This window comes from Symphalangus syndactylus, chromosome 14 (assembly GCF_028878055.3).
Source record: "Symphalangus syndactylus isolate Jambi chromosome 14, NHGRI_mSymSyn1-v2.1_pri, whole genome shotgun sequence".
Classification (NCBI taxonomy): Eukaryota; Metazoa; Chordata; class Mammalia; order Primates; family Hylobatidae; genus Symphalangus; species Symphalangus syndactylus.
In genome coordinates this window covers 14,595,567-14,619,847 of record NC_072436.2, presented here as the reverse complement: position 1 = coordinate 14,619,847, position 24,281 = coordinate 14,595,567, and the positions used below count along the sequence as shown (strand labels likewise).

General features: G+C 46.0%; 2 protein-coding genes across 7 annotated transcripts in view; one reads left to right on the top strand and one right to left on the bottom strand.

Moving 5' to 3' along the window:
- The window catches only part of RPTOR (regulatory associated protein of MTOR complex 1), a 420,015-nt gene that overhangs the window by 354,466 nt on the left and 41,268 nt on the right, over nucleotides 1–24,281 (bottom strand). The window lies entirely within an intron of this gene.
- LOC129462100 (large ribosomal subunit protein eL31-like) lies at nucleotides 11,652–12,094 on the top strand. Its single transcript, XM_055241795.2, has one exon. It carries the CDS (start codon nucleotides 11,688–11,690, stop codon nucleotides 12,066–12,068), a length of 381 nt encoding a protein of 126 aa, XP_055097770.1. The 5' UTR covers nucleotides 11,652–11,687; the 3' UTR covers nucleotides 12,069–12,094.

The following is a 24,281-nucleotide window of genomic DNA, read 5'->3' as shown; positions in this document are numbered from 1 at the left end:
GGTCCTTGCTGACATGAAGAGAGTGTCCAGCCATTTCCTTGTCAGGAAGGGAGAGGACAATGAAAGGCCCCAGTGGAGTGCAGCAGTGTCTCAGGGGAGGCCTTCCACCAACACCAGGAGGAAAGCCAACCTTCTTCCCGAGATCTGCGGCAGGAATCCACTCAGCACAGCCACACCTGGGTACAGAGATGATGCCGCGATGGACGCTTCATCATGCTCCACAGCCACTTATCTAGAATACGTGGCCCAGCCCAAGTCTCAACACCGCTTCATTCAACCATAGACAGCACGTGTGTCTACACAACACGCGGCCCAGCCTGAGTCCAACACCACTTCATTCAACCATAGAGAGCACCTGTGTCCACACAACACGCGGCCCAGCCCGAGTCCAACATTGCTTCATTCAACCATAGAGAGCACCTGTGTCCACACAACACGTGGCCCAGCCCGAGTTCAACACCGCTTCATTCAACCATAGAGAGCACATGTGTCTACACAACACGCGGCCCAGCCTGAGTCCAACATTGCTTCATTCAACCATAGAGAGCACCTGTGTCCACACAACACGCGGCCCAGCCCGAGTCCAACACTGCTTCATTCAACCATAGAGAGCACGTGTGTCTACACAACACGCGGCTCAGCCCGAGTCCAACACTGCTTCATTCAACCATAGAGAGCACGTGTGTCCACACAACACGCGGCTCAGCCCGAGTCCAACATTGCTTCATTCAACCATAGACAGCACCTGTGTCCACACAACATGTGGCCCAGCCCGAGTCCAACACTGCTTCATTCAACCATAGAGAGCACCTGTGTCCTGTTTGTTCTTCTTGAAAGTATTCATATATCAATGTTATTACATATTAAATACAAGCACAAGAAAAGAAGTATGAAGAGACAGAGATTCTTAATGTTCACTTTGAATGTCTTCATTAAATGGTTGTGGCATCAGAGTCAGGCCGGGTCCCGGGGCTGCGGTGCCCTGATGAACAAGATGTGCCCTGTCCCTTCCAGGGACGAGAGACACACATAAGTTTCCCTCCAGAAATGCCCAGAGTGCCACGGATCTCCCAGGAAAGACTTAGAACTAACCCTGTCTGACAGCACTGGGGAACGCTTTGCAAGGCCAAGTGTCACTCGAGTCTGGAGAGAGAATTTACAGGCAAACAAGAAGTGACAGGCCATGGAGGCTGCCAGGAGCAGAGGCAGGAAAGTGGCCAGGTTCTCCAAGCAGAGCCAGCAGGACTCCGGGAGGACGATCACTGAAGGCCACACACCACACCGGGGCCTTCATCTTACAGGAGATGCGTCCGAGTGGGGGGCCCCTGGCTCTGTGAACAGAGGCTGATGCTGACGGACTATGGACTTTGAGATGCTTTTGGTTCTTTTTATAACTACACATACGCACTCATATATATTACTTTCCCCTTAAAATTTCCATCCACGTTATGGCCTTACATCTTTGACAAAAGTTTTGTTTGTCTGTTTGTTTTTGAGACAAAGTCTCGTTCTGCCTCCCAGGCTGGAGTGCAGTGGCGTGATCACGGCTCACTGCAGCCTCAACCTCCTGGGCTCAGGTGATGCTCCCACCTCAGCCTCCCAAGTAGCTAGGACCACAAGTGGGTGCCACCACACCAAGCTAATTTTTTTGTATTTTTTGTAGAGACAAGGTCTTGCTGTGTTGCCCAGGTTGTGACAAATGATTTCCACATCAGTTTCAATTAAAAGTTCAAAGAAGAGTATTTATACCTTTCTTTGTACATAAGACACAGGCTTCAGAGAACAAATGAGCCACAAAGCGAAGGCTGCAAATCAGAATGGTTTCAGATAATTCGACACTGGAAGCTAAGCAAGCCAGATTTACAACACAGAATTTAGTAACTAGACAATCAGTTATGTGTGAAGACAGAGTAAACATTTTTTTTTTTTTTTTGAGACGGAGTCTTGCTCTGTCGCCCAGGCTGGAGTGCAGTGGCGCAATCTCGGCTCACTGCAAGCTCCGCCTCCCGGGTTCACGCCATTCTCCTGCCTCAGCCTCTCCGAGTAGCTGGGACTACAGGCGCCCGCCACCACGCCCGGCTAATTTTTTTTTGTATTTTTAGTAGAGACGGGGTTTCACCGTGGTCTCGATCTCCTGACCTCGTGATCCGCCCGCCTCGGCCTCCCAAAGTGCTGGGATTACAAGCGTGAGCCACCGCGCCCGGCCAGAGTAAACATTAAGATTCATATTTTAGGCCCAACAGGGGCTCACACCTGTAATCCTAGCACTTTGGGAGGCCTAGGTGGGAGGATCTGTTGAGCCCAAAAGTTCAAGACCAGCCTGGGCAACACAGCAAGACCCTGTCTCTACAAAAAAATTTTTTTTAATTAGCCAGGCATAGTGGTGCACACCTGTAGTCCCAGCTACGTGTAAGGGTGAGGTGTGAAGATCGCTCGAGCCCAAGAGTTAGAGGTTACAGTGAGCTATGATGATACCACTGTACTCTAGCCTGGGTGAAAAAGTGAGAACCCTTCCCTTAAAAAAGACGCCTATTTTTAAAACTATCCTATTTTAGAGTGAGAGCAAATCTTCTAAGTTAAAGACTGATCACTTCCTGGTGTAACACAATGTGAAGTCATCAACAACACTTATGAAGCGTTCTGGCCCAAAAGACTTAATGTGGATACAATCAAACCTCTAGATTGAACTTCCAGTTTGCAGGAAATGCAGGGAATGAAAAAACAAGTGAAATTACGCCATGAGGAAACACTCAGCAAAACCTAAGCGGGACATTCTCCAACACAAGCAGCAGGACCCTTCCGCAAGAAGTCTGTGTCATTTATGGGGGGCGGGGGTGAGTTCTACATTTAGAAAAGACTAAAGAAACAAACATAATGAGTAGATTTTGGTTTTTTTTAAAAAACAGCTATAAAAGATGTTATTGAAACAGCTGAAGAAACTTCAATATAGACGAAATATTTAGATAATATTGTGGAAGTATGGTCAATTTTCTTAGGAGTGATATTGGTATTATGGTTAAACGGGTGAATGATGTTTTAATTCTTATGAGATGTGTGCAGGAGTATTCAGGAAGAAAATCACTAGCCAGGCATGGTGGCTCACGCCTGTAACCCCAACACTTTGGGAAGCAGAGTCGGGCAAATCACTTTAAGTCAGGGGTTCAAGACCAGCCTGGCCAACATGGTGAAACCCCCTCTCTACTAGAAGTACAAATAAAAAATTAGTTGGGTGTGGTGATGCGTGTCTATAATCCCAGCTACTCAGGAGGCTGAGGCAGGAGAATCACTTGAACCCAGGAAGCAGAGGTTTCGGTGAGCAAAGATCGCATCACTGCACTCCAGCCTGGGCGACAAAGTGAGACTCCATCTCAAATAATAATAATAATAATAATAACGTGTGCTACTTACTTTCAAATGATTCAAAAACAAAAGTGTGACAGAAAGAGCAAATACGACAAAATGCAAACAAGCCTTGTGTCAAAGTGGTGACTGTGAGGTGTTCATGGTACCACTCTTTCAGGTCTTCCAACTGTGTGAAACATTTTCAAAATAAAGATCTGGAGGCACTCTTCACTGGAAAAACAAAACTGACCACAAGACTCCTAGGAAAAATGCAATCTATTGCTTGAAATTAGTTTCCAGGTAATAAAAAGCATTTTACTTTCCAAGAAAGGAAAAGATCGAAAACCCATTATATTCAACAGACTGCACATCTATCTGCACTTGAAAATTCAGTAGGAAAAGCAGATGTGCAACAATATTCAAGTGTCTGACACATTATCCTCCCTTCATGCTAAATTGGTGTCTAAGATGATGATACCTTCAGTACCACAGAAGTCAAAGAACTTTCTGGGTTTTCTTTCCTTCAAGAGAAGCACTCTAACAAGTCAGGGAGGGTATCACTTCCTCGGGGCTTCTCCTGGTGGGTGGCACGGGGTGCTCCTTGGGGTCTACTGTCGTGCAGATCATCCTAGGTTCGGCTGAAGGATCACATCAGGAAGTTTCCCTTCCCATTCACTCCCGCTCAGTGAGAGCCGCCCAGCAAGAAGCACCCGGGAGTACAGCCACGAGGCCATCAGCCTTCTGCCCTTTCCTCAAGCACAGGGTCCCTATGAGGCACCTCCACACCAGTTCATAAACGCCCCCTGCACCATTACCTGCCCACACCATGGAGACAGCAGGCAACATCTCAGCCCCATCATCTCAACTCCCTGAACCTTCTTACTAACAAGACACACTTGCTCACTGTAATGAGCTACAGTAATTGACAACCATGGGAATGCTACATATTCCATGAACACAATTCAGACATGTTTTCTGTCTATATCATCACAATGTTGTATAATCAAGCTTTTTGCTGCATGTACCAGGAAGAGGAAATGAAAGGTTTCACATTTTGCTGAGTGTATAATGAACGTGGTAAAGCTGAACAAATGCAAGGAGGGAAGGAGAAGGAGAAGGAGGAAGAGAAAGAGGAGGAGGAGAAGAGCTGGAGATAAAGGAGGACGTGGAGATAGAGGAGGATGAGGAAAGGACAGTAAACCAATAAATGAAGAGAAAAGCAACTGTATGACCATTAGTTGAAGTCAAAAATGAGAAAACCTTATTCTCTCCCTGATGGCCAAGGCCCCATGACCCTCAGGACATGCCCTTGACGTGAGAACCAACTTGCTGGAAGGCCTCGTGCCAGGACCCAGCAGGCATAGCAGGGGAATGTGCTATCTACACCCTGGGCTACACTTTTCAATTGGCTCAATGTCAGTTGTAAGCGACCATTTTCCATTTACCGTTTAAAGTCTATTACCACGTGCATGTAGCCTACAATGGCTCTCTTACACACACACACACACACAAAACCTTAATCATCTTTTTTTTTTTTTTTTTTTTTTGAGACAGAATCTCGCTCTGTCACCCAGGCTGGAGTGCAGCAGTGCAATCTCAGCTCACTGCAACCTCCACCTCCTGGGTTCAAGCGATTCTCATGCCTCAGCCTCCTGAGTAGCCGGAATTACAGGTGTGTGCCATCATGCCGGGCTAATTTTTCTATTTTTCGTAGAGATGGGGTTTCACCATGTCGGCCAGGCTGGTCTCGAACTATGACTTCAAATAATCTGCCCACCTCAGCCTCCCAAAATGCTGGGATTACAGGTGTGAGCCACCCTGCCCAGCCAAATCAAATGATTTATACACATCTCAAGACATATCAACATTGTTTTCTGGCTTAAACTACTAATCTGGAAGCTTCCAACCACTAGCAGTCGTGAAGCTATTTAACTCAGTGTGAAACCCACCATCTCCCAGAAGGAGGAATATTAACAGCTAGAACGTTTACTACAGTTCCTGGACAGAGCGTGTCATTTCCAAATGCCTCTTCTGACCTGCGCTGCTCACAGTGCAGAATTCTGTGGGCCTGAGAGCAGAGCACCCAGCACAAACCTGAGGAAAGGTCTGCAGGCCGCATGTGCTCCCCGCCCCCTGCAGCCCGAGACAGGCTAGTGATGCCCTCTCCACACGGGCCGCGCTGTGCTCTCCATGCTTCCCTGGATCTGTTAGGGTACCTGCAGCGTGGCCACTTCCTCCTCCCAACTCTCTCCTCTCCTGGCCTAGTGCCTCCTGCCCACTCTGACCTCTTCTTGTCATTGTTAACACCTCCTAGGTCAGTAAAAGGCATTGCTCATCCCCGACTCTCACACTGGGTGCAGCAAATTTTGCAATCGGCGTCTGACCACCCTCAGCTTCATGCTCAGTTATCTGCAGACTGTAGCGGTTCCATCTGAACCACACGCAGAAGCACCTGTTCCCTCATCTGTACAAGGGCACTCAATAAACACCAAAAGACTCTGAAGACCAACACGGTCAGCTACTGTGGGTGGGCCTTGGCCCACCATCACCAAGAAGGGGGGAAAGTGCCCCGAGCATGCTGGACTCAGCAGGCGGCAGTGGCCCTGAGAAGGCAGCAATGCACCCAGCCTTTGTCTAGGCACACAGACCTAGGGTGGGCCACGTCCCCACACACTTCCACCTGTCCCCTCAGTCATGTCCGTTAACCTCTCTGAATCTCAGTTTCTTCTCTTCCTGATACCCTCACCGCCACCTACTTCAGAGGGTTGCTTGAGGGCCAAAGAAGATATAATCTGGATTAGCGGTGACAAACCTCTAATGAGATTAGAGTATACGTTGTTAGAAAAAACAACGGCTGTAAAGACGGCAACTCCCACAGTTTTCCATGCACTCATAGGGAAGACCTCGAGAATACTCTGTTATATGAAAAAAGAAAATTGCAGAATAATGCATATAGAATATTACTTTTCTCCTAAGGAAAGGAGGGAAATGAGATTGTATATTCCTATTTGCTGCCATTTGAACAAAGTACCAGATGGACACACAAAAAGTTGCTGTCACCGTGCTGTGCCATCGGGCAGGGGCGGGTGGCAGGAGTGGGGGAACCCTGCTCAGTAAACTGAAAAATAAGAGAGTCTATCACTCTCAAAATCAAAAGAATTAAGTGACAGAAAGCAAAAATCTGAAATACAAATACACTCTATCAAGAAACCCAACATTAGCAATACACCATCAGCAAAACTACATCATTTGGCACATTAATGGTGTTCACTTACTGCCTCTGTAGTTGGATTGAATTTGTATGTTTGGGATTTACAGCTGCACAAAATTCCTCTAACCATAAGGAATTTATGCCTAGCCATGGGTTTTATATGTTTAAGTAGCATTATAATAAAAATTATGTATGCATATTTTTACCTTCAATATGGGGTTTAATTGACTTTAAAAAATTGGGGAGCATGTGGGTGGTGGTGCAGGTGGTACAACAAGCAGGTACCTGATGAGGACTGCAGCTCCAAGCAGCAGGTCCAGCCCTCATCCCGCAGTACCCAATGCTAAAAACTATGGCTAAATTTCTCTAAACAAGCAATGTCAAAAAATCGGGGAGCTATAAAAGCAAACTGAACTTAAAAATAATTACATATATATATATACAAATGGCATATATACACATATATGCCATTAAAACCTTTAGGGAGATGAGGGACAAAACATCAGTTTTAAAGTAGGCACAGCTGAGTGTAAATCCTGATTCAACACTTAGTGGCTAGATTAGAAAGCAGGACAGGTTACAGAAATACTAATCAACTAGTAAGCTAACATATATAGAAGAGCAATATAAAAGATACTATGAAAATGATTGATACATGACATTAAAACCACTAAATGATCCATTTTTGAACATTACCAAAACTGTGGTTTTAGATCCAAAACTACCCTCAGTTGTAAATAAAATCTGGTACTGCCAATAGCTACAGAGTAATAAAATGTTTAAATACTTTTCAGGCTGAAGAAAGCTGGGCGTGGTGGCTCACGCCTATAATCCCAGCACTTTAGGAGGCTGACACAGGAAGATCACTTGAGGCAAGGGGGGTGTTCAAGACCAGCCTGGTAGACAGAGTGAGACTCCTCTTCAAAAAAAAAAAAAGTTGAAGGATGCCCTAAGACCATGGGGTCTGAGCCTCACATGCATGCACCTCACACTCAGCTGCTAAGAAGTAATGTGTGGGCGCCTTCATGTGCTGCATCTATAATACAACCTACTGTAGATTCATTTTTCTTGTTAGATAATGAATCCTTAACCTGAGTAGCTCCCTCTAGAAATCTAGAGTTGAATTTCAACCAGGGAATGGCCTGATTCATTGCCTGCTGATTGCTAAGGGGTATTACTTGTAGGTAGATATGCAGTGCAATTAAACTGATACTCACACCCCCAAAAAGAACTTCAATGGATGGATGGATGGATGGATGGATGGCCAGACGGAAGGGTAGGTAGGTGGTTGGACAGACAGGTAAAAGGTAGTGAATAAATAAATGGACAGATAAGTAGACAGATCCATTCAGACCGAAGATTGAAATTTGCCCCTGGCAAATGATTTCCCACAGTGTCATCACTAAAACAAAAATCAGAAAAATACAAGAAACAATAGGACCACTCCCAAAGTCCTTAATCAGCTGCTTCAATCAAGAAAAGGTAGGGTGGGAAAAAACTGTCAACCACTTTAAAAATTGCTACACAGCTGCATTCATTTTTAAAGATCAGGTAAAAAATTTTCAAAAGCTAACGGAAACCTCCTAAAAAGTGTACTGGTACCAGGAGTTCCAGACCAGCCTGGGCAACATAACACTCATCTCTAAAAGAAACAAAAAATAGAAAAATTAGCAGGGCATGACAGACCACACCTGGAGTCTCAGAAAGACCTGTCTCTAAAAAAAAAAAAAAAAAGGCCAGGCGCCGTGGCTCATGCCATGCCTGTAATCCCAGCACTTTGGGAGGCCGAGGCGGGTGGATCACAAGGTCAGCAGATCGAGACTACCCCGGCTAACACAGTGAAACTCCGTCTCTACTGAAAATACAAAAAATTAGCCGGGCATGGTGGCGGGTGCCTGTAGTCCCAGCTACTCGGGAGGCTGAGGCAGGAGAATGGCGTGAACCTGGGAGGCGGAGCTTGCAGTGAGCCAAGATCGCACCACTGCACTCCAGCCTGGGCGACAGAGCGAGACTCCGTCTCAAAAAACAAAAGTCTGTTGGTAAGAGACACGCATAGAAAACATCACCACCACCACAACTTGATGCACCTAGCACCTACCAACACCTCAAGCTTTACATAATGACTCACATTTCCAAAAGCTAGATAATGAAGGACAATCAGATCCAGAGCTACACCAGTGTCCAAAGAGCAAATCCACCCTCCGTCTGACTCAGAGCTCCCTCTTACTGCACAGCTAGTCCGTGCCTGAGACATAACGGGCATTCGTCATGAGCAACTGAACACAGATGGGTCTGTGACTGCCTCCCATGTGTCAGGCACTGTGCTGGGTGCTTTGCATTTTCAAATAACCTGGCAAAGTGTGTATCACCAGCTCTATTTTACACCTAGGAACTGTAGCTCTGGAAGAGAAACACCCAGGTGGTCTGGGCCTCACTGGTACTCAGTTCTGTTTTGCAGCCGGTACACCCCATTTGTGTTGGGTGGTCACTAGATAAGAGACTTAAGACCGTGCACTTCCTCTCGGCCATGGTCCAGAAATGAGACACGGTTTCCTCAATTCATCATGGACACAGTAACGGAAAAACCCTGCGCAGGCTCTCTAGTTCCCAGCAGTGCATTTTCACTGACTCTCACATATCACCTGCTCTGTCACCCACCACCTCCCCACCTTCTTTTTTCTTAATGTAAAAGAAATAAAACTTGAAAGGTTATACACCTGTCATCACAAAGCCCCTCGCCTAGTAAAAGTAGGCGGATGAGAGCACATCCACAGCTGTCAGTCACTGCTCTCCTCAACACTGAGTTCAACGAAACAGTCTTTCTTCCTTCTTCACCCAGCTGAAAACTTAACCTTGAGAATTAGCAAAACTGCCCATAAGCCCCCAGCCCCAGGGCATCTGAGTGCGGGTGAAACATGGGCCATCCCACATGACATGGATCGTCTTAACCATCTTGGCCATACCTTATTCCAACTCGTAAGAGAAAATCCTCCAGGTGTGGTGGCTCACACCTATAATCCCAGCACTTTGGGAGGACGAGGCAAGAGGATCACGTGAGCCCAGGAGCTCAAGACCAGCTGGGCAACGTAATAAGACCCACCCTCTCCAAAAAAAAAAAAAAAAAAAGGTATGATTTGGCTCTGCGTCCCCACCCAAAACTCATCTTGAATTGTAGCTCCCATAATTTCTATGTGTCGTGGGAGAGGCCTGGTGGGAGGTAATTGAATCGCGCAGATGGATCTTTCCTGAGCTGTTCTCATGATAGTGAGTAAGTCTCACGAGATCCGATGGTTTTATAAAGAGGAGTTCCCCTACACAAGCTCTCTTGCCTGTCGCCATGTGAGACGCGACTTTGCTCCTCATTCACCTTCCGCCATGATTGTGAGGCCTCCCCAGCCATGTGGAACTGCGAGTCCATTAAACCTCCTTCCTTTACAAATTACCCTGTCTCTGGTATGTCTTTATTAGCGGTGTGAGAACAGACTAATACAGGAGGATTTTACCTTCTGGACCAACAGGGACAGTATCATCAGCAGCCCCGCCCCTGCAACAATTTTCTCCTGCTTCTCCTGTTCCATCAAAAGACTAACTCATTATTTTGTCCAAAGATATTATCTACATTTATGAAGACTGAGAAAGTTACTTTAACCACTTTTGTAATGCAAATATATTTTATAGGTACTTAATATTTAATCATAATTCAATGATGTTCTCACAGAAGTAATTCTGCCAGCATTCTGTATCTGCATAGCACACAAGCTCAGAAAAGTTCTGTTTCTATCCAAGTTAACATACAATTCTAATAAGTTTTTTTCTTGCAACATATCTGCTACTTCCCCTTTGTGACTACAACTGCATTATACTTCAGCACTTGGTTGAAAATAGCTGGTTGAAAGTGGTGATATATATGTCAATATTCACTTGTTTTCAGGTTTTTATTCCCCCCGTCTGTGTTTGAGAGAGACATTAATCAGAAAGGAAAGGATAAGTTGGTATCTGTGCAGAAGAGGGTCAAGAAAGCAGGCCCCAGCAGCCCTCCTTATAAAGCCCTGCTTACAGGGGTGGGCCGTGGCTGGGGTCTGCGGACTTGGATTTCTCGAGGGTTCCCACCACTCTAACTAGTAAGTGGGGTTTGCTGTGCCTCAACTGTTTTCCAGCAATATGGTTTGTGTTGAATGCCTGCTTTCCTGCCAGAAGGCTGGGATTTTGGCAGAAGCTGCCTGTCACCAGCCTCCAGTAAAAACCCTGGAGACTAAGTCTCAGATGCGCTTCTTTGGCTGGCAACATTTCACTACCTTGTATTGGTCTACCTTGTTCCAGGGGAAATTAGCCGCTCCTGTGAGCCTCCATGGGGGCGGGACTTTCAGAAGCTTGTGCCTGGTTCCCCTTCAGACCTCACCCCATGCACCCTTTCCCCTAGCTGGTTTTGCTTCGTTATCTTTCTACTGTAATAAATCATGCCCATGAGTACTAGATCCTGAGTCCTGTGAGTACTCCCAGTAAATCCTCGAAGCAGGAGGTGGTCTTGGGGACTCCACCCAGCACCACATTTGCACAACCAAACAATAATCAACTTTTCTCCCCTCATTCCCTTAACCCTTCAAAGGATGCACCAACCCCCACGAGCTTCTTGCAAAGTGCGCAGGGTCAAACACGCGTGCTTTCCCAGTTCCCTGAATTCAATGCGTGTTCACATTTGGTACAAATTAGACCATTGCCTAGATGTGAAGCTCTCAGAAAAATCACCTTTTATGCCACGACCTCCTAATTCTGAGCTCTCACTGCTTTAGCGGTTTCTTGATAGGTTTCTCTTGGTTTGACAACAAGATAAATTAGATTTAAAATTATTTCCAATTTTACTCAACAAAGTCTACAGGTTAGATTGTCTGGGTAAAAGTGAGATTAATCTTATTGATAGAGATGTTTTTCATGACAAAAATAAACAGCATGATGAGGGAGACAAGCGCCAAATCCAGCCACCATGAATAGTTCCTACTTTCCACCACTCATCAGAAAAAACATCCCTAAACCATGTGAACACAAAAAGTACAAAGAACCCATCTGGGATGATCATCCAATGGACAACCCAAGAAAAGTCAACTGTCCTTTTCCTTTCCAACTTGGATCCAGCAGAATGGCTCCCGCAAAAAAGGATGGCGAGAAGAAAAAGGGCTGTTCTGCCATCAACGAGGTGGTAACCCGAGAAGACACCATCAACATTCACAAGCGCATCCACGGAGTGGGCTTCATGAAGCATGCCCCTCGGGCACTCAAAGAGATTCGGAAATTTGCCATGAAGGAGATGGCAACTCCAGATGTGTGTATTGATACCAAGCTCAACAAAGCTGTCTGGGCCAAAGGAATAAGGAATGTCCCTTACCGCATCCGTGTGTGGTTATCCAGAAAATGTAATGAGGATGAAGATTCACCAAGTAAGTTCTACACTTTGGTTACCTATGTACCTGTTACCATGTTCAAAAATCTACAGTCAATGTGGATGAGAACTAATCGCTGATCGTCAAATACATCAAATAAAGTTATAAAATTCCCAAAAAAAAAGAAAACTGAACCATCTTCACCAACAGCAGCAAAACCATAAAATAATCTGCCAGGGAAGTTTAAAGAAGGCTGGGATGTGTGGGATGAGAAGTTTTGCCCATCTGCAGGGCCTGACCAGCCATCCCTGGCACAGAACCTGCATGCTCCTGAGACGTGGGAGAGCAGCCCGCCTGCGCTGTGGCTGCACAGCCAAGTGCCCCAACTCTTAGTGATGTCCAGCAATCATTTTCTCCTTCCTGCAGGGTCAGGAATTCAGAAAGGGAAGGGAGGGGACACCTTGTCTCTGTTCCACAATGACCGGGTCCTCAGCGGGCAATATGCAAAAGCTGGTGATGGCTCAGTGGCTGGCACTGGCACCGCTGGAAGCTTCCCCACTCACACATCTGGTGGCTGACGGTGGTGGTCACTGTTAATGGGAAACCACCTTCTCCCATGGCCTCCTCTGGCAGCCTCTCCAATGGGGCTGGTGTTGGGTTCCGAGATAACCAGGCGAACGGTATGTCATCCTCAGCACGCCAGCCAAGAGCGCCATTTCCCCTCCAGTCACAGCCCATCCAGATCCAAGGGAGGGAACAGCAACTTTGCCTCTCAATGGGAGGCGTTTCACAGTCACACTGCAGAGAGGGCATGTGGGGCGGGAGATACTGCTGCAGTCATCTCTGGAAAATACAATCTGCCACTGTTCATCCTCTGGCCACCACACGTCACATCCTCCCACATGCAAAATGAACCTGACACCTCCCCAGGGCCCCCAAGGCCCATCCGATTACTGCCATCAGCTTGAAGTCTGGGGTCTCGTCACCTAAACCCTGCCCAGCTGAGAAGCCTGTGTGTAGGAACATGCAGTTCCTCAAGTCCACCCCTCTTCCATCCCCGTTCTTCCCAATCCAGGTCTAAAGAGCTGACCTAGACACACCCACACCCCAGACACAATGTCCCACCCAGGACAGCCACTCGAGGCAGGCACACAGCGCCATCACCTTCATCAGGGCTCTGTCCTGGTACCTGGGGCTTGTTCTCTGGGATCTCGGCTCCACCTTCTCAGATGTACTTCATTTTCCATGAAAAGTACCCCACGTTTACAGCTGGGTGATTTTCATAGCCTGCTTCCTCCTCACAGAAGTCTGGGGGCCCAAAGACTTATTTTCATTTTGTATTGCCTCTGCTCCTTTCAGTCCAGGCAGACACACAATTTCTTTAAAAACACTTGGTGGGCTTTTTGTGTATTAACCCATAATCTCCTCCATTAGACAAGCCGCACCCATAAAGAGACAAGCCCTTTTCTTCCTGGGCTCCCAGAAGAGGCTGTGGCATGACAACGCCCTTTGGACTCTTAGAGGCCAGACTGGGGATTTAATGCAAGAATCTGCAGGCAGAGCTCTCCTCCAGCTGCAAGGCCGGACACTGCACTTGGATCTCAATCTGAAGCCTTAGGAACAGAGCTCACAGCCCAGTCCAGATTCGCTTTTTCCCTGAAGCCCTTTCTTCACTTGAGGAGCCTGGAGAAGAGACTGGGAATGAGAAACAGTCTTATTTTTGAACCCAGCAAGTCCTCTTTCTTTACACCAAGGAGAAGCCAGGTGGCACTTTGAATTTTCTGCCTGGAAATCTCCTAAACTAGACGGACAAGTTCATTAAATACACATATACTTTCCTCTTTCCCATAGCAACAGCGACACCAGGCTTCCCACCACCACCTAACAAGGGCCCCTTTCCTCCAGCGTGCAATGACACGTTCCCTCCTTTCCTTCCGGGGTAGGCAACAGGCAGCCAGTAGGCCAAGCCCAGCCTGCTGAGGACCAAATCCAGGGAACCCACGTGGGGGACACTGTAGTGCCTTCTCACATTGGCAGAGTAGCAGGGACGGTCACCATGTGCCACCCACAGGCTAAAATACTAGACCCTACTACCTTCTAGGAGGCCCTTCGGGCAGCCAGCAGCACTTTCCTGGAGGCCCGGAGGCTTCTGCCCAACACCCCATCCCAAGGCCAGAGCTGCAGGCATTGGGATTTGATTATGGCCACACCCGGCTCCAGCTTCCAAAACATGTTCAAGTTATCCACTGCTGCTTAACAAACCTCCCTTTACTTAGCAGCACAAAACAATCATTTCGTTATGCTCACAGGTCCCATGGTCAAGAATTAGGAAAGGGCGCCACAGGTCTCAGGGGGCCTCAGCTGGGAAGACTTCAGTCTGGGGGTGAGCGTCTTCTCGGGGGCTGGAATCACTGATGGTGGCTCACCTCCACAGGGCCTCACCGCATGGCTGCGGGGTTTCCTCACAACACACGCCCCAGCAGATCCAGGGAAGAGCCTTTTATAACCTGGTCTACAGTCCCGAGTCAGCCCAGATTCAAGGGGAGGGAATGGGGACTCCACTGTCAATGGGAGAAGTGTCAACGTCACATTATAAGAAGAGCTTGCCTGTGGCCATGTGAGGACAACACCATCTGCCAGCTGCCCGGGGAGGTGGGGCGCTGGGGTGGGAGGACTGCCTAGCTCAGGACGTTGAGGCTGCAGTGATCACACCACTGCATTCCAGCCTGGGCAACATAGCAAGACGAAGGAAGGAAGGAAGGAAGGGAGGGAGGGAGGGAGGGAGGGAGGCAGGCAGGGAGGGAGGGAGGGAGGGAGGCAGGCAGGGAGGGAGAGGGAGGGAGGGAAGGAAGGAAGGAAAAGACAGAAAGAAAGAGAAAGAGAAAGAAAGATAGATAGACAAAATTAAGAAAGTTTAAGGTCAATAAGCAATACAAGCCTTTTCTAATGTCTGAATGGTTAATGTACAAGCTGTTTTACTGAGCAGCTTTTCTGGATTCTACTGTGACGGTATCAGCTTCATATCCGGTGCCTTTCATATCCCCATTCACTGCTCCATGCAGGGAAAGCACAGATTCCGCGTGTGGAAAGAAACCAGTTTGTCAGCAGGATCACAGAGCTGCAAGTTCACGAGGCCCTCCAGAAGCCTCGCAGACCGCGGCAGAACCACCCCGCGCTAAAGATCAGCAACTAGGACTCAAGGCTCTCAGGCATCTGCAAATGCAAACGTTCCTGAGGACTCTCCCACCCCAAAAAACTGCAGATGACCTTAACATTTTTAAAAACCTTTTTGTCTCCTAGTAAGAAGCAATGACCATCTTAGAATACAATATCAAAAATAGCCCAACCCAGAAATCTGAATTGATTCTTCCTCCCTCCATGAATTGCCCTGAAAATTACATTTGTTATCTTCAGCTGCCTCACACTCTACCACTTCTATTAAATAAGTTGTCAGAGCCGTTAATTTCTTTCTAGACGCCTCTCTGCCGTGGTCTCTTTACCTTCATCACCATTTCTACTCCTCCATGTTGAAATGGCATCATATAGTATCTGGAATTCCCATCATGCTTCGGGTGACCGTATCCACTGATCTACTTCCTTCCACACACCCCACATCTCAAGCAGACGAATCTTTTTTTTGAGACAGGGTTTCACTCCGATGCCCAGGCTACAGTGCAGTGGCACGATCACGGCTCATGGTGGCCTCAGCCTGACGGACTCAAGCAATCCTCCCACCTCAGCCTCCTGAGCAGCTGAGACTACAGGTGTGTGCCACCACACCCAGCTAATATTTTTAATTTTTTTGTAGAGATGGCATTTCACTGTGTGGCCCAGGCTGGTCTTGAACTGATGGACTCAAGAGATCAACTGGTCCCAGCCTCCCAAAGTGCTGGGATTGCAGGTGTGAAACACCACATCCAGTCAGATGAATCTTTAGGAAAAAAAAAAACAAAAAACATGGCCAGGCACAGCATCTCACGCCTGTAATCTCAACACTCTGGGAGGCCAAGGCAGGCAAGATGGCTTAAACTCAGGAGTTCGAGACCAGCCTGGGCAACATAGTGAGACCTTGTCTCTACAAAAAACAAACAAAAAATCAGCTGGGTGTGATGGTACATGCCTGTAGTTCCAGCTACCTAGGAAGCTGGGGTGGGAGAATTGCTTGAGCCCAGGAGCCAGAGGTTGCAGTGAGCCGAGATCACACTGCACTCCAGCCTGGGCAATACAGTAAGACCCTGTCTCAAAAACAAACAAAAAGGGTAAGAAAAAGAAAAGAGAAAAGAAAGCCTATCTTTCACCTATTTAAAACTTTCACTGCTCCCCACTGCCTCTACAATGCAAGGTTCAGATTCCTTCACCTGGTCCCCAGGCTACTGCAGTCTGGCCCTGGGATGAGTAATTTGAGTCAAGTTAGTCATTCCCACCCAAGCCATGCAGACACTCACACAGTTCCACGAAAAAGCCATGCTCAGTTTCCTCTCAAAATCTGTGTGAACACCCTCCCTACACCCCGCATTCCCTGTCCCTTCTCTCAGCCTTCCTCAAGTCCCAGCTCAAGTTCCATCCCCTCTACAAGGCTCTCCCAACCATTCTGCACCTCTCCTACTGCCAAACGCTGAGGCTTGAGCTTGGTACTACAAGCTTCAAGGTTTAATCACAGCTACCTTCCCTTTCTGTGCATCCCTGTTTTAGGTGTGCTAGTCCCACACTTGGGGTTCCAACCATATGAAATGATGCTGTAACCTTCTTGCAAACTCCCTCCAACGTCAGACCAAATACTGCCAAACAAAAGTCAGCACACAATCAATGCGTGCTGAACGAATCAGCTATCCAGCACTGCCTCTCAAAACAGCCAGGAATACCAAAGCCCCAGGCCTTAAAAACAGCTGCTAAAATGCCAGGATCTAAATCTTCTTTTAAGAAGGAATTACACTTTGCTTTGAGGAAAATATGGGACGACCCTGTGGCGTGGTGGCGAGTCCCTTCCTGATCACCACCACTCCACTTCCAAGCCAGCTTCTCTTTGGATCCATTGAAATAAGAGAAAAAGGTGTTATTTTATCAAGGCCTTATCTAATGAGGGATCAACATCATCAAAATTACAATTGCATCAGGTTTTCTCCAAAATGCTTTCTAAACAGGGGTTCCTAAACAGTAACACCATCATCAAGCATTAAAGAATAAAAGGAAAACGTTACACAACCTAATAAATCAGTAAAATATAAACCTTGGTATCCTTCTCCCGATCACAGAGAACCACTACATGTGATCCTATAGTCAGCCATAAACCCTGCACACCCCAACCTATGCCCACAAATGACTAGCCCACAGGAGGACCCACCACTACTGAGATACACATTTAAAACAAAAAGTCGGACCTAATAGTGCCCGCTATGCTTTGAATGATTAGGGAAGAGAGCACAAAGGGAAAATTTAGGCACACAGTGTTACAACAGGTTTAACCAAAAACATAAACACAGTTCTTTCAACACAGTTCTCCCTGACTTAGGTTTCTAACATTTAAAAGGTGTTGATAGGTCAATTCTCTTTACTTATTGGTTCCAATCTCAACTAGGAAAATGTGAGCATGAGATCAAGGCAGCAAAAAACCAATTTCCTTAAAATAAAATGTAAATATTAATGATAGAAAATGTAAACAAAATAGCTGCCAAGTAAATTGCTTCTGGAGGACAATGTTTTCCAACGTGCATTTCTTCACAACATATCCACGCTAATAAGCACGTTCGATCAAGGACGGCATGAACTAACATTCAATCTCATCTCCCTAGCCTTTAGTTTTAAATGGTAATAAAATGAAAACTACAATAAGAGAAAAGTTGTCAAGGCCTATCAACTTGCATAGGTCCATTTAGTAAAGTACCCAGGAATATCCTCAAAACACTGCATCCCAAACAGCACGGCAGCTGGCTGACAGTCAGGACTCCTGTAAGAAAAATCAAAATAGCCTGGCAGTACCGGTGAAAATATCAAAACCAAAGACACACCCCACCCTCCGACAAAGGGGAAGCACATGTTCATAAAAACCCTTCTGCCACTGGGCACGATGGCTCATGCCCAAAATCCCAACACTTTGGGAGGCCAAGGTTAGAGGATCGTTTGAGCCCAGGAGTTTGAGACTAGCCTGGGCAACACAGAGAGCCCCGGTCTCTACAGATATTTTAAAAACTAGCCAGATATTGGTGGTGCACACCTGTGGTCCCAGCTACTCAGAAGGCTGAGGTGGGAGGATCACCTGAGCCCAGGAGGTTGAGGCTGCAGTGAGCCATGATTGTGCCACTGCACTCTAGCCTGGGCGAATGAGCGAGACCCCATCTAAGGAAAAAAAAAAAACCCCGTCTGCTAAGATGACACTGCCCAACTCAGCAGATCACAGAAGCAGCCTGTGTGTAATAAAGAACAGGCATGTCCTCACAATGGAAAGCCACAGTGTTTTACTGCAGGCTTCAAGACTTCTATGTGCTGTGCTTTTGCTTATTTTCTAATAGGATTAGATGTTTAAGAAAAAAGCTGGAGCTAGTGTAAAGGTTGATTTCCTTGTAAACAATCAGAAAATCCATCTGCATGCTCATTGTTACACTGCAGTAGAAACCCCAAAATCAACCCACTTAATAAGGTCAACCCATCAATTAATACAGGAAGAAAAGAAAGTGAAAGGGTTACCAATGAATTCATATGCTCCCACCCATTCCCCATCTCTCTCTCCCTTCCTCTTCCCCTAGCCCCCATTCTCTCTCCCTCTCTCTCTCCCTGCCTCTTCCCCCAGCCCCCATTCTCTCTCCCTCTCTCTTCCCCCAGCCCCCATTCTCTCTCTCTCTCTCTCTCTCTCCCTTCCTCTTCCCCCTAGCCCCCATTCTCTCTCTCCCTTTCTCTCTGACTCTCAGGCACACACATCAGCCCAGGCAGTTACTGAACACTTTTAGAAGGAGCCTCCTGTCTCTAACCTCTGAAATATGCATAAGCCAAAGTAAAAAAAGGGATTTGTTGTCACAAGAACAGATGTTGCAGGGGTTTATCTCTAAGCTTCATGGGAGAAATCCTACTCACCAACTGGCAATTTACCATGGAGCCACAGTGCAGCCACTGTTATTAACATTTGCCACACTTGAGAAATAAAGGAAAAGAAGAGCCACCCGGTGATGGATATTTTTAATTAAAACATTCCATTTTCAGTAATGGCTGGTTCTCTCTGCTGAGTTCTAAAGGCTTTATTCTTGTGCTGTGCTCACAGCCTGACGAGCTTCTTCACACACAAAGCACATATGTTCTGAGTGAGGTAGAAGGAAATCCTGCAACAGCGTTGCTCCGTGCAGTTCACATGGCTAAGGGGATATAGTTCTGCACAAGTGCAAGGACTTCGTGGAAAGCGTAAGATTCCAAGAACACTGACAGAGAAAGTCCGCCTTTAATAGTAGAAACGCTGGTATCAAACTCAAAACTCGAAGTTCATTTCCTACATTTAAAGAACTGCATGGCCAGGCATGGTGGCTCACGCCTGTAATCCCAGCACTTTGGGTGGCCGAGGTGGGTGGATCACGAGGTCAGGAATTCAAGACCAGCCTGGCCAACATGGTGAAACCCCATCTCTACTCAAAATACAAAAATTAGCCAGGCATAGTGGCACGCACCTGTAATCCCAGCTATTCAGGAGGCTGAGGCAGGAGAATGGCTTGAACCCAGGAGGCAGAGGTTGTGGTGAGCCGAGATCGCACCACTGCACTCCAGCCCGCGTGATAGAGCAAGACTCTGTCTCAAAATGAAAGAAGGAAAGAGGAAAGAAAGAAAAAAAGAAAAGAAAGGAAGGAAGGACGGAAGGAAGGGAGGGAGGGAGGGAGGGAGGGAGGGAGGGAAGGAATGAACTGCAATATCACTAAATGCTTCCACTTCTGTAAACCAGTATTTCTCAGATTTTTCAGTCTCAAGGCCCCTTTATACTCTTTAGAATTATGGAGGAGTCCAAAGACCCCCCTTCCCAATTATCACTACTAAATGTTACCATGTTATACATTGAAATGAGGGTCTTCTCATTTGTATTAATTCATTTCAAATTAACAATAAAAAGCCTATTACAGGTTAACATAAGTGACATTTTTATTAAAAATGAAACTATTTTCCCAAACAAAAAATTTTAGTGAAAAGAGTGGCAATGTTTTTCATTGTTGCAAATCTCTTTACTGTCTGGCTTAGGAATAGAAGTCATTGGATTCCCACCTTTGCAAGTGTATTTAATCTGCTGTAATACATTGATTCAACTGAAGCACAGGAAGAAAATCCAGCATCACATATGGAGCTGCACATGTATATGTAGTCTTTTGAAATAACTGTCAGTATTCTTTGATACATACCAAAACTCAACAAGCGGTAGTTTGTTGGATAAGGAAACTGTTTCAGTAGCTTTTTCATACTCTGTTACATTGAAACCCTCTGTCCTAGCTGGCACTTGAAGTGGCTCTTTACCCACACATGGTGTTGTAACAGCATGCACTGGTCATCTGGAAAGATCGGCTCACTGAGCTGTGCAGAGCTATTCTGCAGCATCAAACACACCCAGCATGGCCACTGCGGTCTCATCAGAACAGGCCTCAGGCGCTGGTAACCTGACAAGTTCACCGTAGAAGATACAGGTTTTTTAAAATTCTAATTTAATTTACAGTTGAAAGCTCAATTTTTATCACTGGCAACAAATGCCATCAGTTGTTTTCCTTGAAGTGACAAGCTCACTTCATCCTGTCTCTTATTCTTTCAGGGAAAAGCAGCATCCCACGGGTAAAACCAACAGGCCCCTCCCTCCCGGATCCCACTAGTGCCTGTCCCTCAGCAACCAGCAGATCGCAGTCTGTGCAAAGGCACTCAGTGGGGTAAAAACACGTGCGGAAGGGCCCAGATTTGACAAAAGTATTGTGTTTTTGCGGCCAGTTATGAGGCTATCGCGGATGCAACGGCTGGGTCAATTGGGAGCCACTAAGACTCCGACAGCACTGCCCGCCGTTGCTCCCGCCATCAGTGCAGATCCAGGTGCCAGGGAAACGCAGGCCTGTCCTAGCAACCGACCTCACAAACCCCCAAAAGGGTCCTGAAGACCCCCAGGATACTACCAGCATGGTTTGAGAACTGAACTACACTAAATTTGTAGGAATGTGAAGACATACTGCACCCAATTTTCTGTATTTATGGCCAGCATCACGGGAATACTTAAATGTTTCTAGGCCCTCTTTACCCAAATAAATCTTCCATTCTGTTAGGACACTAAGCAATCATAGAGATAAGTGAAAATTACAAAGCTCCAGCTTCCTGAGATCCACTGGGCCATGGAGAACAGTTAATGAGCTGCCCAATAAACGTATCCTAAACGAGCTTGCTGAACTGGGCAGTCATATCCTGTTCCCTTCCCAGATGCACACAAATCCAGAACCTGTCCTCCCACTGCCATCACACCCAGGGCACGCCTCCAGCGTCTCGCTCCTGCACTAGAGCAGCCTCTGAGTACTCTTCTCCCTTCCACTCCTACCCCTACGATCCCTTACTCTAGTCTCTTAAATATAAAGCAGATCACAACACCCCCTGCATGAAACCACACAGCGGATCTCTAGCACACCTGAGTTGTATTTAGTTCCTTACCCAGGTCTGCAAGCCCAGACACTATTTAGTCTAGGCCTCTCTCTCCTACCTAATCTACTGCTCTCCTCCTCACTCACAGCTACAGCCAAACCAGCCTTCTATTTCTGAACTAGGCCACACTCACTCCAGCCTACTTTGAATGAGAGAGACAAATAAAACCCGGTGGGAAAAAGCAAAGCTGCACTGAGAGGGAAAAGTATAGCCATAAATACAAATATAAGAGAAGAAAGAAAGCTGAGGATGAGTAAGCATCCATCACAAGAAGACAGACCCAGAGAAAGTAAAAGGAAGGAAGGATCCAAAGCTGACAGAATGAAAGCAAACATATAATAAAGAAGATCCACAAAGCCACAAGTTGGTTCCCTAAGAACCAGCCTCTCATGCAGTGACTCTCAACCTGTATTTTATTATCGCCCAATCTGTCCCCTAATCCCCCTCCCATGAAATGCTGACATCGCAGGTATATGATGTATCTGTTTGTGCACTGCACACACTTCTGTGCTTTATTCATAAAAAGCAACATTTTCACTATCATCCCCATGCCTGCTCTAGTAAGACTAATCAAGAAAGAAAGGCCGGACACAGTGGCTGAAGCCTGTAATCCTAGCACTTTGGGAGGCTAAGGCAGGTGGATTGCCTGAGCTCAGGAGTTCGAGACCACCCTGGGCAACAGGGTGAAACCCCATCTCTACTAAAATTACAAAAATGAGCTGGGTGTGGTGCTGTGCGCCTGTGGTCCCAGCTACTAGGGAGGCTGAGGCAGGAGAATCGCTTGAACCCAGGTGGCAGAGGTTGCAGTGAGCCGAGATCATGCCACTGCACTACAGCCTGGGTGACAGAGCAACGCTCTGTCTTCCAAAAAAAGAAAAAAAGAAGAAGGAAGGAAGGAAGGAAGAGAAAGAAAGAAAGAAAGAAAGAAAGAAAGAAAGAAAGAAAGAAAGAAAGAAAGAAAACTATCTCCAAAAAAAAGAAGGAGAGAAAGAAAAGAAAGGAGGGGAGGGGAGGGGAGGGGAGGGGAGGGGAGGGGAGGGGGCCAGGCAAGCAGGCAGGCAAAACCACCGTACAGAATTCTAAAAGGCAGAACTATCTACATTGACAAGAGGTGACTTTGAACAACTCTATGCCACTAAACTTTTTAAGTAACAAAGAAAAAGACAAGTTCCTAGTAAAACACAACTCACCAAAACTGACTCATAAAGGCGTAGAAGACATGATAATCATTTTAGAAACAAATCATAATTTTAAAAAATCATTCCACAGAGAAAACTCAAGACCCAGATGAGTAACTGGGAAGTTCTACAAATCTTGCTAAAAGCCAGAGGTAGAAAAAAAATAGAAAAACACTCTCCAAACTCATATTTTTGGAATAGCATGACCTTGGTATTAAAACCCAATGAAAACTGTACTGGAAAAAATTACAGGTCACTTACTTTAAAAAAAGAGATACAAAAATATTAAACCAAACCCAGAAATGCATAAAAAGTGTAGACAGATTATACCCGAAATGCAAGGCAGGCCCAACCATTAAAGACAGAGTGTGTGCACGCATGTGCGCATACCTGCATGCCTCCTTTACCATGCTAACACATGGCTCAACCATTAAAGACACTGTGTGTGCACGCATGTGCGCATACCTGCATGCCTCCTTTACCATGCTAACAAATTAAAGGAGAAAAAGCATATGATCATCTTGATAGATGCACAAAAAAGCATTTACTAAGATTCAATACTCACTCATTAAATAAACAACGCTTATAAGCAAGAAAGAAATCTTCCTCAATCTGATGGAGATTGACTATGAAATTAGCCCCAAAAAATCGTATTTAATAGGGTAAATGTGTTCCCCTTTGGGATAAGAAAAAAGTTAAGGATGCCCCCACATTTATTCAACACTAGTCCTGGTCAGTGCAGCACAGTTAAAAAAGAAAAAAAGAAAGTATAAAGATGGGGTAGGAGGGACTGTCATTATTTACAGAAGACTATGACTGTGTTTATAGAAATCCAAACAAATAAGTGAATATTCAAATTAAAATATTCCGTAAGGTTGCTGGATACAAATCAATCAATTTAAAAAACAAAAATAAAAACTGTATACTGCATTCCTATGCACCAGAACAAACAACACACAATTTCTAGGACCCATCAAAATAGCATTTTAAAATTCTGGGAATATATCTAACAAAAGTATCTGAGAATAAATCTAACAAAAGATGTGAAAAACTTCTACATGAAAAATTAGAAAACTTAATATTGAAAAGATGTCAAGTCTCTGCCTAAATGATCTATGGACCTACAGATTTGATTAAATCACAATCAAAGCCTCAATATGTTTTTCTGCCTCTCAGTGGAACTTGACCCACCGATTTTAAAATTCCTATGGAAATGCAAAGGGACACAGGGAGTCAAGAAACTCTGGAGGATCCAAATGGGGAGATGTGCTTTTCAAGACCATCAGCAGCCACAGAGACAGGAGTGTGAAGCTGACACACAGAGAGAAGCACCCCGGAACAGCACAAGGGGCCAGAAACAGACCCAGGCAGGTCTCAGCCCTTGGTTCCTGCAAAGATGGCCTGCAGAGGAGTCATCATGGTCCCTGCAAGTGAAAGGAGCTGGGACAAATTAAAATTCATATGCAACAGAGCAAAACTGGGCCCTTACTTCATACCATATGCAAAGCCAATGCCGGATGGGCCATAGACTGGTGTGATTATTCATAC